Here is a 16,140-nt window from a genome sequence, read left to right as displayed (position 1 = left end):
AATACACGTTAAAAAAACATTTTTTTTTTTTAAAGTAATCTGCCCAACGTTGCAAAGCGAATAAAGCAGAGGCAGGATTTCACCTCAGCAGTAGGGAGAGTCTGCCAATACATTTTTACAGTGGCTCTTAGCCACTACACTACAGTTAGTTACCTCAGAGAAAACTTTAAGACAACCAGTTATATACTACCTAAGGAATATAATAGACCTCCTCACCAAGCCAAATGATCCCTGGTTTAGTTCTGCCTAGACTAGCTAATAACCCAGAAAATATGGATACACCACCAGTTTAATAGGGTTCTGAGGGCAGAAGTCAATGCAGCTCTGCACTAATTTCTACCTCAGGATCAAGGTAATTTTCTATCCTAGGGCCACAGTTAATTTTCAGTAAAAAAAAAAAAAAAAAAAAGTAATATTCATGGCAGTTTATGCAATAAAATTTACCCTCTATCACAAAGCACTTTTCTTTACCTGAATTATTTTGTCAGCAAGCTCCACAATGGTGGTGACTTTGTGTAAGGTAAACCAGTCAACTGCTCTCTAGCACCCTGAACAATGATTAGCACACAGGAGGTCAACAAATAACATTTGCTGAATGAATCGATGGATGAATAAATGCTGAACGAGTGTTTCTCAAATTCTGTGCGTAAGAATCTAGGGATCTTGCATTTTATAATGCAGTTTTTTTTTTTACATAATTTAAATAGTCCTAGACATACTGAGCCATTTTACTTCAAATTGTCATCTGATCAAGCCAATGGTTAACTACACAAATGAAATTTTAAAAATCCCCCAACTTCAAATATCAATATTAAATATCAAAATAACCCTTTTCAGGGGCACCTCGGTGGCTCAAGTCAGTTAACAGTCTGACTTCAGCTCAGGTCATGATTTCACAGTTCGTGGGTTCAAGCCCCGCGTGGGGCTCTGTGCTGACAGCTCAGAGCCCAGAGCCTGCTTGGGATTCTATGTCTCCCTCTCTTTCTGCCTCTTCCCCCACTTGTGCTCTCTCTAGCTCTCTCTCAAAAATAAATAAACATTAAAAATTTTTTTAATTAAAAATAAAAAATAATCCTTTTCAAAAAAGTGTAAAGTCAGCAGTCTGTTATTTTCAAATGAAAACTACCAGAAAACTGAAATGAGAGCTACTTTTCATAAGTGTATATGAAAGCAACAGCTCATGTATAATGTTTAGTATACCAGATACTACTCTAAGTACTTTACATTAACTGTCAATCTTAATAACCTTATGTGATATGTTAACATTATACTCATATATTAGTACTATCCTCAATTTATACGTAAGAAAACGAATAAACAGAGGTGAAACAACCTGCTTAAGGTCATACAACTAGAAAGGGGCAGAGCCTGAACAGCAGCCTGTCCCCAATGCACTGTTCTTAACCACTTGTTTATGCAACCTTGTAGATAAATGTACCTTATTATTAATGACTGCCCTATTTTTTCCTTTGCTTAGCTCAAAAGGCTAGAATAATCCTGTATTTCTCTTACCTTGCTTAACAGCAAATTTTTGTAAATCTTACAAATTTACATTTCTCATAGCCAATTCAACAACAAATATTTTAGTACCAACTTATGTGCACTGTGGTAGTGATATGGAGGGGAAACTGCCAATAAGCACACAGTGAATTCCTTGTCTCTTCTGAAAAATTAAAAGTTATCATACAAATCAGGACGTTTTTGAGAATGAAACAGGGTGGGACATTTGTTCCAGAAAACAGGTGTACGTTATAACTACTTAGGGCAAAATGGGAGATGTGATCACACTACCTATTTTATAGTTTCCAAAACTAACAGGATGAAATACTGGCCAACTATGTACAACACAAACCCTGGATTACTCCTGACTTTTCTGCTTTGACACAGAAAATGCTTTTCTCTTGCCTCAGTAATATATAAACCAAACCAAACCTAACTCCTCATCCTCGGAGTCTGGCTTTAAGTCTACAGTTCATATCCTACCTCTAGTAATATTCACCGAAAGTACCCCCCTGTCTTTGGTTTAGGTAGAGCCACTCACTTATAAATAAAGAGATATTTCCTGAACTAAAGTTTGGCTTAAAAATGTGGCTCTGTTACAACTTAACAGACAAGAAAAGAGACATGAGTATATGATATTCAAAAGTTTCTTTTCCTTACATTTACCTATACTTGTACATTAGAAAAAAATTTCTAAAAGAGGAAATACAAATGACCTATTTGCATTTTATCATTTGTATTCCTTTAAATTTTGCATATAAATGAATCTGTATTTTAACATACTGCAAACCTCATTCTTGTTTTAAGACTTTTACCTGCCCAATTAAAAGTATACTCTTAAACCATAAAAAATTTAAATTAAGATAATTACTCTGTTTGGCTTACCCAGAATCAGGGTAAATTAGTAACAAGGCTCGAATTAGAACTCAAAAAGGTATCTCTTTTTTTTTTTTTTTTAAAGGTATATATCTCTTTTTTCTTTTAATGTTTATTTACTTCTGAGAGACAGACAGAGCCTGAGCAGGGGAGGAGCAGAGAGAGAGAGAGAGAGAGAGAGAGAGAGAGAGAGAGAGAGAGAGAGAGAGAAGACGTGGGGCTTGAACTCATGAACTGCGAGATCATGACCTGAATCAAAGTCAAGACGCTCATCCAACTGAGCCACCCCAGGTGGCTATATTATACACCCTGGTATCTCTTAAATCAATTTTTGCAGTTACCAGTGCCATTATCATGTAGTTTTAATAAATTTTCCAAAAATGTTCAACAAATCAAGCACAAATTTCAGTAATTTTGGAAGCCTACCATTTACACACTGGACGATTTACATCACAATAGAATAGCAATGATGATCAAATGATAGTTGTGGGTCAAGCCCATCTCTAGACTGTGTTACAAGGCTTAATACATAAACACCATAAACATCATGAACTACCTGACTTTGTCTGAAAAGATTATTATTCCCAAATTACAGATAGGAACTTGAGGTTCCCACAAGTTGTCACTTGTCTAAGGTCATATAACTAACATTTGAACCTAGGATTCCAAAACCCTTACAGAAAAATCACTGGGCATAATACAAAAGTTTACAATGTTTTCAAGCCTAGAAACCACCCTCAAGAATTAAACGTTAAAGAAAACAAAATTTAAGCAAAACACGAATACAGAAACAATAAAATAAAATACTATGAACACCTTCAGAGCTAAAGAGTCAGTTTCCATGTTCAGTTAAGGATCTTCAAAGAGGAGGTTAAAAATCTTTTTTTATGACTTCACAATGATAGCTGAACTAGAGTTTCTCAACCTCCTCCACTTTCCGCTCCTCTGCAGTAAAGACTCAGACCCCATTTCAACTACAGGGTCAAACTCTTTTTTTTTTTTTTTTTTTTAATTTATTTGAGAGACAGAGTGAGTGAGTGAGTGAGAGAGAGAGAGAGAGAGAGAGAGAGAGTGTGTGTGTGTGTGTGTGTGTGTGTGTATGTGTACAGGAGAGAAGAAGGGGCAGAGACAGAAGGAGACAGAGAGAATACCAAGTAGGCTCTGCCCTGTCAACACAGAGCCCGACTCAGGACTCAAACTCACTCATGAGCCATGAAATGAAATCATGACCTGAACTGAAATCAAGAGTCAGATGCTTAACTGACTGAGCCACCCAGGCACCCCCAAAATCTTTTAAGCTCCCAGGTAGAAGAACAAAATCACAGATTTGAAAAACGTTCACATCTAGAATTAAGGATCAATTCCATTAGCTGGGAAGTAATATGGAACTGCCTGATAGCCCAAACAAACCCACACTGATACAAAATAGTTGAATATCAATATCCCTAGCTTCTAGTTTTTCAGAAAACTGTGAACCAGTTCATTGTAATTTAAAGCACCATAAGGTACTTTTACATCTTTATGTTCATTTCTAAGCATTTTATTCTACTTTTCACATTTCAACAATTCCTACTTCATTTTCAGTCCATTGCATCTGAAAATATTTCTACTTGACAATATTTTTATTCGTGTTTAAATTCTGCATCTACCTCCAATAAATATTCCAAAACCAAGTTGTTCAAAAACCACTATTCACTTATTTATAACTTCTCTTGGCAATCATTTCAAAACTTGTTTAGGCACTTTCTTCTTCTGAGTCATTTTTTAAAAAACCATTTTCAGTCATCTAATAACTTTTAATAAACAAATTTAAATTAACAGGAAAAAACAGTACTGTATCTGGGGTGAAAGGCACAACATTATGGGGGGCCTGAGTGGCACAGTTAAGTGTCTGACCTCTCTCTTCCCCTCCCTGCTCACTCACCTGTGTGCTCTCTCTCTCTCTCAAAAATAAACATTAAAAAAAAAAAAAGGCACATTATGATTACTATAAAACAAATGAAAATTACCTAGGTAAATTATCCCACTTATCTCAAATTCTAAGGTTAACCGAAAATTTAAAATATTACCTAAAAAAAGAAAAAAACTTTAGGAATCAGATAAATTATTTTTAAAATTATGTAAGAGCTGGAGAAAGAGGGAAATGGGCAGTTATTGTTTAATGTGTATAGTTTCAGTTTTGTAAGATGAATTCTGGATGTGGATGGTGATGGTTGCACAACAATGTAAATGTACTTAGCAACCCAGAACTACACATACACTTAACAATGGTTATGATAATTCAATTTTCTGTATTTTATATTTCACTTATTTTTTAAAGTTTATTTATTTTGGGAGACAGAGCATGCAAGAGGGAGAGGCAGAAAGAGAAGGGGAGAGAGAATCCCAAGTGGAACTGTGAGACATGACCTGAGCCAAAACCAAGAGCTGGAAGCTTAACTGACTGAGCCACCAGGCGCCCCTATGTTATCTGTATTTTATTTTTTCATTTTTTATATTTTTTATGTTTTATCTATATTTGAGAAAGAGACAGAGCATGAGTGGGGGAGGGGCTGAGAGAGAAGGAGACACAGAATCTGAAGCATGCTCCAGGCTCTGATCTGTCAGCAGAGCCTGACACATGGCCCGAACTCACGCACCACAAGATCATGACCTGAGCCAAAGTTGGACACTTAACTGACTGAGCCATCCAGGCCCCCCTCATTTTGTTGTTGACAAAATTTTTAAATGTTTATTTATGAGTTATCCAAACATTTTTACCTCTTCTCAGAAAGCCAGACACTGTATCTGTCTCCTTCAGAACAGAGAAAAAAACCAATAAACTACTTAAGTCAATACAGCCCTTTGCAAGACTAAGTTTAAAAAAAGTTACATCTAAGTGCTACTTAAAATAGGATTCCCTGTCTGCCTATAGATTTCTATTGCAGTGTAGCTAGATTCTAATTCTAGCTTCAATATTCACTAACTGTATAATCCTGAGCAAGTTTCTTATATTCTCTGTGCCTTAGTTTATCTCTAAAATGGAGACAACAATTCTACCTACCTCACAGGCAGGTTTGAACAAATGTATACATGCAAAAACAGTTAATAGGTCTGACACACAGTAAGCACAACAAAGGTGTACACCACTATTATTATAGTGGTACTATCGTTACTATTATCTATCCCATTTATTTTCCAGTTATAAATTAGTTAAGCTAGGGTCTTTCAAGAAGAATGCACACAAAATTCTGAACACAACTGCAAAGGACTCCCGATTCCAGATTAGAGAAGTCCCACCAGAGATGATCCATAAGCAACCTGGTTTATAGTAAAGTGGTTCTTAACCTCTCTTGGGCCATGGACCTCTTTGGTAGTCCAATGAACCTACAGATCTCTTCTCAGAATATGTTTTTTAAGTTTCAAAATGCACAGAATCACAAAACAAACCAATTATGTTACAGTTACCAAAATATTTTAAAATTTCTACTTTAGTAATAAATGTGCTTCTTTACTGATGCATTAAAAAACATTTTTTTACTGTTTATTTTTGAGAGAGACAGAGAGAGAGAGAGAGAGAGAGAGAGAGAGACAGAGAGAGAGAGGGAGGGAGGGAGGGGGAGGGAGAGAGAGAAAAAGCACCAGCGGGGGAGGGGCAGAGACAGAGGAAGAGACAGAATGAAGCAGGCTCCAGGCTGAGCTGTCAGCACAGAGCTCAACATGGGGCACGAACTCATGGAACTGTGAGATCATGACCTGAGCTGAAGTCAGGACACCCAACGGACTCAGCCACCCAGGCACCCCTAAATAACAAGATTTTTAAACATACAGTAACAAGGACTAATGAACAGTATTTCAAGATACATGCAAAAACTGCAATATATGAAAATATTTCTTGTAGCATCCATTGAAATTTCCATTATTTTCAATTCTAGATTTTAATTAGAAGCTAGTGAAAATAAACAGGCAATTTTTTCTTCCTCAGCAAAGTTCACTGACTTCCTTAAGTTTATCTAAGGACCCAGATTAAGGATCCCTGGCTTAGGGGAAAGTGCAAAAAATAAGTTCTGGATGCCAGACTTCAGACTTTAGCCCCCCACATAATTTGCCCCCCACCTGAATGACCTTAAACATCAAACTGAGCTTTGGTTCACTCAGAATAATTTCTAAATCTTACAGGTTATTCCTATAGTTATAAGGATCAAATATGAGTAAACACACAAAATGACCAGTGTGTTGTTTTTTTTTTTATTTTAATACCATATATTCAGCCCCAAATGTTTAGTGACATTGTTCTCAAAAACTCACGGGAGAAAAATTAAAAACCACATGCTGATTCACAAAGAAAATGATTAATGGAAATATTAATTTCATGTAACAGTTTAATAAGAGACAGGATTTGACATTAGAATGACCTGTATCTAAATCCTAAATCCACTACTTTACTTCTACGTTATTAACCTCTCCACCTCAGCTATGTTTGTTTTTAATATTTATTTATTTTTGAGAGACAGAGTGCAAGCAGGGGAGGGGCAGAGAGAGAGGGAGACACAGAATCCAAAGCAGGTTCCAGGCTCCGAGCTGTGAGCTGTCAGCACAGAGCCTGACGTGGGACTCGAACCTTCGAACCTACAAAGCGTGGGATCATGACCTGGGCTGAAGTTGGACGCTTAACCCACTGAGCCACCCAGGCGCCCCTCCGCCTCAGTTTTCTCATCTGTAAAACGCTGCAGTTGTTTTGAGAAAGGAGAGGAGCTAGCTTAAACACTCAATAAACGGAGCTCTTATTAAAGATCACATTTTAACAAAGCCAAAGGAATCATTTGGAACTCAAAAGTTTATTTTGGAATTCATGTTCATGTAAGTAAAACTTCACATTCACTTGCCCAGCAGAACACATACACACTTAAAACCTAAAGCATTTGCATGGCACAACGCTCCTAATACAAACTGGCACTGTTTAAAATCATATTGATTTCTTATCCTGCAAAACAAAAAAAACAAAAAACAAACAAAAACCCAAAAGCAAAAAAAAAAAAAAACCCAAAAAACAAAAAACCTACAATGAGGATAAAAAACGGTAAACAGAATGGGTTCAGTAATTTCAAGTCTTTTCATGATTTACTTGGAATATTCCAATGAATGTCTGTTACCAATGCTGGACATACTGTAAGGTAGCTGTCTCTTTAAAACCCAATGTAAAGATCTCAAATTTATCAGCTACACGTTGTCAGATTTAAAAAAAAAAAAAATTAAACCATGTATTTACTTTATGCTGGAATACTACGGAGTAAGATCCATCCCTCCCTCCGGAAAAAAAACCTGCCACAGACTGGCCCGGCTTCTCGATCAATTATACAACCTGTAAATTCCTTCCCTCATTGAAAAGATTCTTTTTATGGGCATAGTTAACAAGTGCCAAGTTGCGAAGTTGCAGCTTTGCTGGTTTGACGTTTTCACAATGCAAGAACAATATGATCTGGAATCTACTCAAAGCATTAGCCAGGCAGTCAGCTGATGCTCACTGCACACAAGAGAAAGACAGAAATAAGAGAAATTAAACCTCGTATTTGTGGAAGGCAGGTATCCACCACCTTCAAAACCAAAATAGGCCAGCAGCAGACGTTCCAGTTAAAATAAAAGTAGTTCCATTGTTAAACAACATATAAAAACCGGCTTTCCCCAGACTAGGCTGTTCTCATTCTTGGAATTTTCCTTGTATAAGGGCTTTTATCCGTTCATAAAACCAACCCCTCATCACGGAGCCACTGCCTGAGTAACTTTTACAAAAGGTCAAAGCGGTGCCTTTCAAGGCTTCCAAAGCCTATCGGCGTCTCCTCCGTTCACAGTAATTCGCTTTCCACCCACAGAACGTTCCAGAGACTTAGGGACGGGGACCAAACAAAATTTGGTGGGGGGTGCTAAGAAAAAGCTTTCAACTTTCTCTTCAACATACTTGTACAGAATTTCACCTTCCTCCCTCCGCGGCCCCACATGTTGCTTGCTTCCCTCCCAGAGGGCCCCGCGAGACCTCGCTTTCCCCCACCCCCCCACCCACGCGCCCACCTGATTACCCTTTTCTCCGTAGACTCCGCCCCCGCCCTCCCCCCCCCCCCCACCCCCGGCCTGTTTGCCTCCTCTCGGAGGTCCATATGGGACATTTCCCCCTTCCTCAGACCCTCACGCCACACCAGACAAGCCTCGATTCTCCACCTTCAGTTCTCTCCCACTACGGCCCTCACTTCCCACAGCTTCCTAAAGTGTTGCGAGAGCGCAGAGGGGAGCCGCAGGCCTGCACGGCCCAGGTGCTGTGTCAGCCTATCTGCCGGTTCCGCGGCGTGTACGGCCTGGAAAGTCACATGGCGGTGGGACCGGCCGGCGCCTCCACACTCCTGCTCTCCTCACAGCTGGGCGACATTACCAAGTCCACTCACCTCCACGAAGAGCAACATGTCTTCCTCCGCTCGGCCCAATCGTTCTCGCTGCCGCGACTCCAACGGGCTTACAGGCCCGAGCCCCAATCGCTAGGATAAGGACACTCGCCTGGCCCCTCCACCCGGCAGTGGACCCGGCTCCTCCCCCGCCGTCAGCCGCTGCGGCCCGACCCGCCCAGTCCCACCTCCCTTGAAAGAGCAACTGTTTCCGGTTCTAGAAAACAATTGCTTCCGGGAGAAGAGACACCCCCTCGGTGCGCTCAACTTTTGCGCTACCTTTTCCAGCAGCAGGATGGGATGTACTATCATCAGGCCTGGGGGGAGGAGGGAAGCGATCAGAGGAAGACGCCATTCTGTACCACGGGGGTGTGAAAAAATCCTACGCATTTTATCCCCCGCCAGAGGGACGGGTACTACCGCTATTAACAATTACGCAGTCTTCATAGTTCAAAATCTAGATCTGATAAAAAGGCAAGTTTGTGTGAGGGGTACTGGACAGACGCCCAATCCTTCCGAAAAGGTGGTGGCTCTCGCAGAAACAAAGTCGAGAAGAAAAAAAAGCAAGCAGATCTAATAGTAAATATGTTAATAGCCGCTGCTGTATATTAAAAGCTTACTATGTGCCTGGCATTATCCTAGGTATCTTATGTGAATTAATCTTTAAAAAGATCTTATGCAATAGGTTTTATCCCCCCTTTTTTACACTTGAAGGAACCCTCTAGGAGGGCGGGTTTCCCCTAGACACACCTTTAAAGAACTTTGCCCTTTACTTACATCAGGTATCCACATCTATGCTACTTAATAACACTTAGTATGGATAGCCTCTTCGTTGATATTCTGTCATGTTAAATGAAGTACAATAAAAACAAAATTAAAAAAACCATCTTTATACTTTTCTGTTAGATGATCCAAATTCCTTTTTATCTTGAGCAATACCTAATAAGCTTTAGCCCTCCCTATCAGTCCTACTTCTTTTTCCCAGTTCAGACACTTTTGAAATAATTATGTGTTGATTTTTTTCCACTTTTTCCAGTCTATTATTTCACAAATCTTTCTAAATTAAAGGTTTCATTTTCACCAAACTGCTGTTACTTGCTTTCAAGACCTTACCATTCTGACCCCATGTAATCTCCCTTACTTTACCTCGAATGAATCTTCTCCCTTTTTCACTTAGATGCCAAATTAATTCCTCCATCAAACTCCTGATACTTGTATCCCATCCTCTCCCTAATCTGATCCACAGTAAACTCAACATTACTTCATCTCAATAAAATCAGTCTCCTCACCTTTCCCCTTAAGGACAAACCCAACACTCACCTCCAAAGCCATGGCTCAAGGTGTCTTCACTATCTGGAATGTCTTCATTTGTCAATCACCTTCTCTGTCCATAAGGCTTTCCCAAAGACACTGCTCCCTTTCTTCTTCATGTCCCTTATTAGTGCTCAAATATTCTATCTTAAATTTGTTTCTTTTCTTTTTTTGTTGTTGTTTTGTTTTGTTTTCTTTTTTAGTTTCTTCACAGGTACCCTATCATTTTTCTTCACAGTCTGAGATAATAGTGGCTACATAGTAGTATCTTTCAACAAATGTTTGACAAATTGAAAGGGAAGAAGAGAGGTTTTAAACTTTGCTTTAAAAAGCTTTCATTTCCAGTTGCTGATGAAGTCCATGCTGCATAAAAAATATGAGAGAGGGAGAGAGCACAATAATCCTAAATTAGTTTAGTTGACACGCATGTAGGCTGCTTTGTGAATGCCTGCTGGGGTAAGTAAGCAACGTAAAAAAAGTCACAAGAAATAAAAGTTACTTGAGGATCTCAAAATCAAATATTATCAATGAAGTACTTAGATTGATAATTTCAAGAAATGCTGGATAATCATGGATATTTTAATCAAACTTCACATTTATTAAAAATTCTTAATTGTACTCCTTTCAGAAAACATTATTAATTTTGTTGGACATAATTGTGATTATGAAAAAGGAGGGAGTAATTTTTATGATGGGGGGCAGTCTAACAATAAAAGAAAGTGTTCTGGGGCTTAGAAAAATTTCCATGGAAATTGAATCTGAAACTATAAGAAATATCCAAACTTTAGAAAATTTCTGCAGAGAAACTGAGGAAGAATATGTCAAGTGTTAAAAAAACACACACACAAAAAAAACTAAAACACAGCATCTTGTTTTGAGAAGTTCACCGGCTAATGGGCAGAGACAAAAATAGTTACATTTCAATGAGATAAGTACTATAATAGAAAATTTACAAAGTGTTTTGGGAACACAGAGGAGGGGATAACTTAGCAGGATATTAGAAGGGGAAAATATTTAATTTGCTGTATATTGATTGATTTCTTAAAAGACAACTATTTTCTGATCCCCTGCTTCCCATTTTCTGAAGGACTGAAACACATATTTAAATTTACAAGTTTATACCAAGAACTCAACATAGGAAGTTCCTGTAGAGAAATTAACTTATACATTCATAATTTGTAGAAAATCTTAATGATATTAGATAGTTAATGAATACCTATACCTAGTTACATAATAAAACTATATAAACAGAGACTAGACACAAATACTTCAAGTTCAGGACTGTCATTACTTCTGAAAAGTGGCAGAGGGGAAGCAAGGAGTCTATGGAGAACACCAAAAGGGACTCCAACTTTAGCTCCAATGCTTAATTTTATTTAAAAATTTCGGAAGCAAATATTACAAAAAGTTAATATTTGTTCATTCTACGTGATAGGCACGTGGCTATTTGTTATATTACTTTCTGTACTGTTTCATATTTTTTAAATTAAAAAAAAAAAAGCTACACAGCCAACAAAACCACCCTCTCCTTTAATTGCTCCAGGTCCTAAATCCTTTCACCTCCTCCGAAATCAAAGGAGCTGCCCAGAGCTGCCCAGAGTACCCCTCTCCCAGTTACAAAGCAGCATCCAGCGTTCCCTTCAATTTCTCCAGCCAACTATGGAATTTCAAAATCTTCAGTCAAGTTCCTGGAAAAAATGAGTAACTAGGCAGTGCAAAGAGTGGGATCTTCATCCAGACAATGTCTTCCAAATTACAGATCTAGGACAAGTTGAGGGGCAGCTGAAGAAGTTGTAGCACACCTAATCAATTACAGGCTTAAAAATTCTTAAGCAAAATCTCAGGAAGAGAGAAGAATCAGGAGTTGCATTTGACATACTGGATCTTGAATTCTAACACCCAGATTTTAAGCTTATTTAGGCAGGACTGTATCTTCTATTTCTTCTAGCGTTCCTGTTGTCTATTCTTTCCTACCCTCCCACCCCCCTTCACCCTTCTCCAATCACAGCATATAGAATGCCTACTTCTCTGCATACAGTAAGCACTCTTGAAATGTTTGAGTTATTGAAGACACAATGGATCTATTATGACATCACCAGGACTGGAATACCATGGTTAACAACCAATTAGTGACAGGGTAGACCACAAACTCTGGGAGCAGGAAAGACCTCTTCCAGCTTCCTCGTGGATATTATCATTTGCCTATACTCGGTGAAGAGAAGAAATAAAAGAAAATCACTCAACTTTTCAATATAGTTATCAAAATGCAAAGTGGGATAGACACTGAATCTGAATCAGAAAAAGAAGCCGTGGATTCCACCATCACGTCCGTAAAAGCCCTGTATAAATCAGAGGTCCCTAAGCTGGAGATCCCACTGGCAGTGCAGAATGTCATCTCTAGAATTGAGCACGCACAGCTTTGTCGAGCCAGAGAGGTAGGTAGTAAATGAGAAGTTTACAGATTACAACTTTCTTTTTTAATGATCAATGATAAGCTACATTTTTTTTGGAACTCATTTTATTTTCATGATCTTTGTGTTTGAGGTAACTATGATTTCAGATGACAATTTCATCTGACTGTGGATTACAAGCTCCAATTTTATGTTAATCTCTTTAACTTTCCTATCAGAATTAATCAAACCTTTTAAGAATTAAATCACACATGCGATTGAGTGATTGGGGTAGAAAGAAAAATTAAAATCTACAGCTAATATTAGTATCTAATTTCAGTCAATAGTTTTAATTTGTTCTCATCTGAGTTTTTGTCAAAGAGCTGTTAACAAGAAGAAACAGCTTGGTTTGAATTCCAGTTCCTTTAATTTCCCCCAAACACCTCATGGAAGGGGATTTCGTTGGCCAAGAAAAATCCAAGGACCATGAACAAAAAGCTTAAATAGTATAACAATCCAATAAACCCCAAATAATTAAGGCTATACTGCATTTTAGTCTGTCAAACAGAATACAACAAAACCAATCAGATTAAAAGAAATTAATTCAGGGAAGTTTTTTCCTATGTTTAAGGAGTGCTAAATTTTTGTACTTTCTCATTCTCCGCATAAACTTACTCCTGTTCCAACTCTCCACAACAAAGAACAATAACCTGGTATTTGCTTTTAACAACTTTACTGAAATATAATTGACACATAATAAACTGTATATTTTTTAAGTATAAAAGTTTTGATATACATAAAAACCTGCGAAACCTTCATCACAATCAACATAATGAACTTACCCATCACTCCTGAAAAGTTTCTTCACACTCCATTAAAATTCCTCCCACACACCCTTCCCCACCCCCACCCCAATCTCTAGGCAACTGACAATCTGCTTTCTTTACTATAGATTATTTTGTATTTTAAAATAATTTTATGAGAGTGGAATCATACAGCATCCACTTTCTTCTGTCTCCTTTCTTTTAGCATAATTATTTTGAGATTCATCCACATTCTTATTGATATGAATAGTTCATTCTTTTTTTTTTTTTTTTTTTTTTTAAGGTTTAAAAAACCTGTTAGTGCAGAGCCCAATGAGGATCTTGATGCAGGGTTTGATCTCATGAACCATGAGAACTTGACCTGAGTCAAAATCAAGAGTCAGACGCTTAACTGACTGAGCTACCCAGGTGCCCCAATAGTTCATTCTTTTTATTGCTGAGTATTTCTCCATGGCATGGGCATTTGGGTTGCTTTGGACTTGGGGTTGTTACAACTGAAACTGCTATGAATGTTTGTTTACTTTTTCATGACTTATTTTGTAGACCTATGCTTTCATTTCTTTGGAGTAAATATTTAGGTTGGAATGGCTGGGTCACGTGGTATGTAAATGTTCGATTTTATCTTTTTTTTTTTTTAAGAAGTCACAGGTCACAATTTGGCTAGTGAAGGAAACACTTCTTCTTTTTTTTTTTTTAATTTTTTTTAACGTTTATTTATTTTTGAGACAGGGAGAGACAGAGCATGAACAGGAGAGGGGCAGAGAGAGGGAGACACAGAATCTGAAACAGGCTCCAGGCTCTGAGCTGTCAGCACAGAGACCGACGCGGGGCTCGAACTCACAGACCGTGAGATCGTGACCTGAGCGGAAGTCGGACGCTGAACCGACTGAGCCACCCAGGCGCCCCATAAATGTTCGATTTTAAAATAAACTACCAAACTGTTAAAAAGTGGTTATATATCTGTTGGCTATCTGGATGTCTCCTTTGGAAAAATGTCTATTCATGTCTTCTGACCGTTTTTAAACTGGTTTATTTGTTTTTTGGGTATTGAGTTTTAGAAGTTCTTTTTTTGGTTTGTTTTTAATGTTTATTTATTTTTTGAGGAAGAGAGAAAGACAGAGTGTGAGTGGGAAAGGGCCAGAGAGAGAGGCACAGAATCTGAAGCAGGCTCCAGGCTCTGAGCTGTTAGAACGGAGTCCGACGCGGGGCTCTAACCCACAAACTACGAGATCATGACCTGAGCCGAAGTCCAACGCTTAACTGACTGAGCTACCCAGGCGCCCCGAGTTTTGTAAGTTCTTTATATATTTTGGATACTAAACCTTTATCAGACATGTCATTTGCAAATGTTTTCTCCCATTCTGTAGGTTGCCTTTTAGTTTTGTTGATTGTTTCTTATGCAGTGCAGAAGCCTTTTATTTTGATAAAGTCCCAATAGTTTTGTTTGTTTGTTTGTTTGTTTTTGTTTTTGTTTTTGTTTTTTGCATTTGTTTCCCTTGCCTCAGGAGACATATCTAGTAAGAAGTTGCTGTGGCTGATGTCAAAGCAATTACTGCCTATGTTCTCCTTTAGGATTTTGATGTTTCCTGTCTCATACTTAGGTCTTTAATCCATTCTGAATTTATTTTTGCATGTGGTGTAAGAAAGTGTTTCAGTTTCAGGAGTGCCTAGGTGGCTTAGTCAGTTAAGCCTATGACTGTTGATTGAGCTTCAGACTCTTGATTTCGGCTCAGGTCATGATCTCACGGTTTGTGGGTTCATGTCCTGCTTCGGGCTTTGTGCTGACAATGCAGAGACTGCTTGAGATTCTCTTCCTCCATTTCTCTGTGCCCCTCCCCTGCTAGCTCTCTCTCTTTCAAAAATAAATAAATAAAAACATTATTAAAATGTTTTTAAAAGAAAGTGGTCCAGTTTCATTCTTTTGCATGTTGCTGACCAATTTCCCAATACCATTTGTTGAAGAGACTATCTTTTTTCCATTAGATATTCTTTCCTGCTTTGTTGAAGATAAATTGACCATATAGTTGTGGGTTCATTTCTGTTTTTTCTATTCTGTTCCACTGAACTACGTGTCTATTTTTGTGCCAGTACCATCATCAGGGAAATACAAATCAAAACTACAGTGAGATATCACCAGTCAGAATGGCTACAATTTAACAACACAGGAAACAACAGGTGTTGGTGAGGAGGTGGAGAAAGGGGAACCTTCTTACACTGTTGGTGGGAATGCATACTGGTGTAGCCACTCCGGAAAACAGTATGGAGATTCCTCAAAAAGTTAAAAATAGAACTACCCTATGATCCAGCAATTGTACTACTAGGTATTTACCTAGGTGATAAGGATTAAGATGTTTTGTGGAAGTGTGGAACGACTATATTGTACACTCGAAAATGATATTACACTGTATGTTAACTACCTGGAATTTAAATAAAAACCATTAAAAAGTAGTTATACTATTTTATATTCCCACAAGCAGTATATGAGTTTTCAATTATTCCACATCTTTATCAATACTTCATGTTTTCAGTCTTTTTAATTTTAATCATTCCAGGGGCACCTGGGGGGCTCAGTCAGTTAAGTGTCTGACTTCAGCTCAGGTCATGATCTCACAGTTCATGAGTTCGAGCCCCACATCAGGCACTGTGCTGACAGACGGCTCAGAGCCTGGAGACTGCTTCAGATTCTGTGTCTCCCTCTCTCTCTGCCCCTCACACTCTGTGTCTCTCTCAAAAATAAATAAACATTGGGGCGCCTGGGTGGCACAGTCGGTTAAGCGTCCGACTTCAGCCAGGTCACGATCTCGCGGTCGCAGAGTTCGAGCCCCGCGT

The 16,140-nt window shown here is 38.4% G+C and overlaps 2 protein-coding genes across 9 annotated transcripts in view; one reads left to right on the top strand and one right to left on the bottom strand.

Moving 5' to 3' along the window:
• The window catches only part of LARP4 (La ribonucleoprotein 4), a 66,259-nt gene extending 54,183 nt beyond the window's left edge, over positions 1–12,076 (bottom strand). For 4 of the 8 annotated variants that reach the window (XM_043563889.1, XM_043563888.1, XM_043563891.1 and 1 more), the window contains exon 1: positions 8,790–8,957. In XM_043563889.1, the coding sequence (XP_043419824.1) occupies positions 8,790–8,807 (18 nt within the window). In that variant the 5' untranslated portion in view covers positions 8,808–8,957. Of the gene's footprint in view, positions 1–8,789; positions 8,968–10,106; positions 10,461–11,899 lie in introns of those variants that run through there. The other 4 variants (XM_043563887.1, XM_043563886.1, XM_043563884.1 and 1 more) reach the window with 4 other exon arrangements.
• FAM186A (family with sequence similarity 186 member A) overlaps positions 10,542–16,140 on the top strand; it is a 74,886-nt gene continuing 69,287 nt past the window's right edge. Inside the window, exons 1-2 of the mRNA XM_043564262.1 lie at positions 10,542–10,553; positions 12,329–12,532. Of these exons, the coding sequence (XP_043420197.1) occupies positions 10,542–10,553; positions 12,329–12,532 (216 nt within the window). The remainder of the gene's footprint in view (positions 10,554–12,328; positions 12,533–16,140) is intronic.

This window comes from Prionailurus bengalensis, chromosome B4, assembly GCF_016509475.1.
Source record: "Prionailurus bengalensis isolate Pbe53 chromosome B4, Fcat_Pben_1.1_paternal_pri, whole genome shotgun sequence".
Taxonomy (NCBI): Eukaryota; Metazoa; Chordata; class Mammalia; order Carnivora; family Felidae; genus Prionailurus; species Prionailurus bengalensis.
This window is presented reverse-complemented; position numbering and strand designations above follow the sequence as displayed.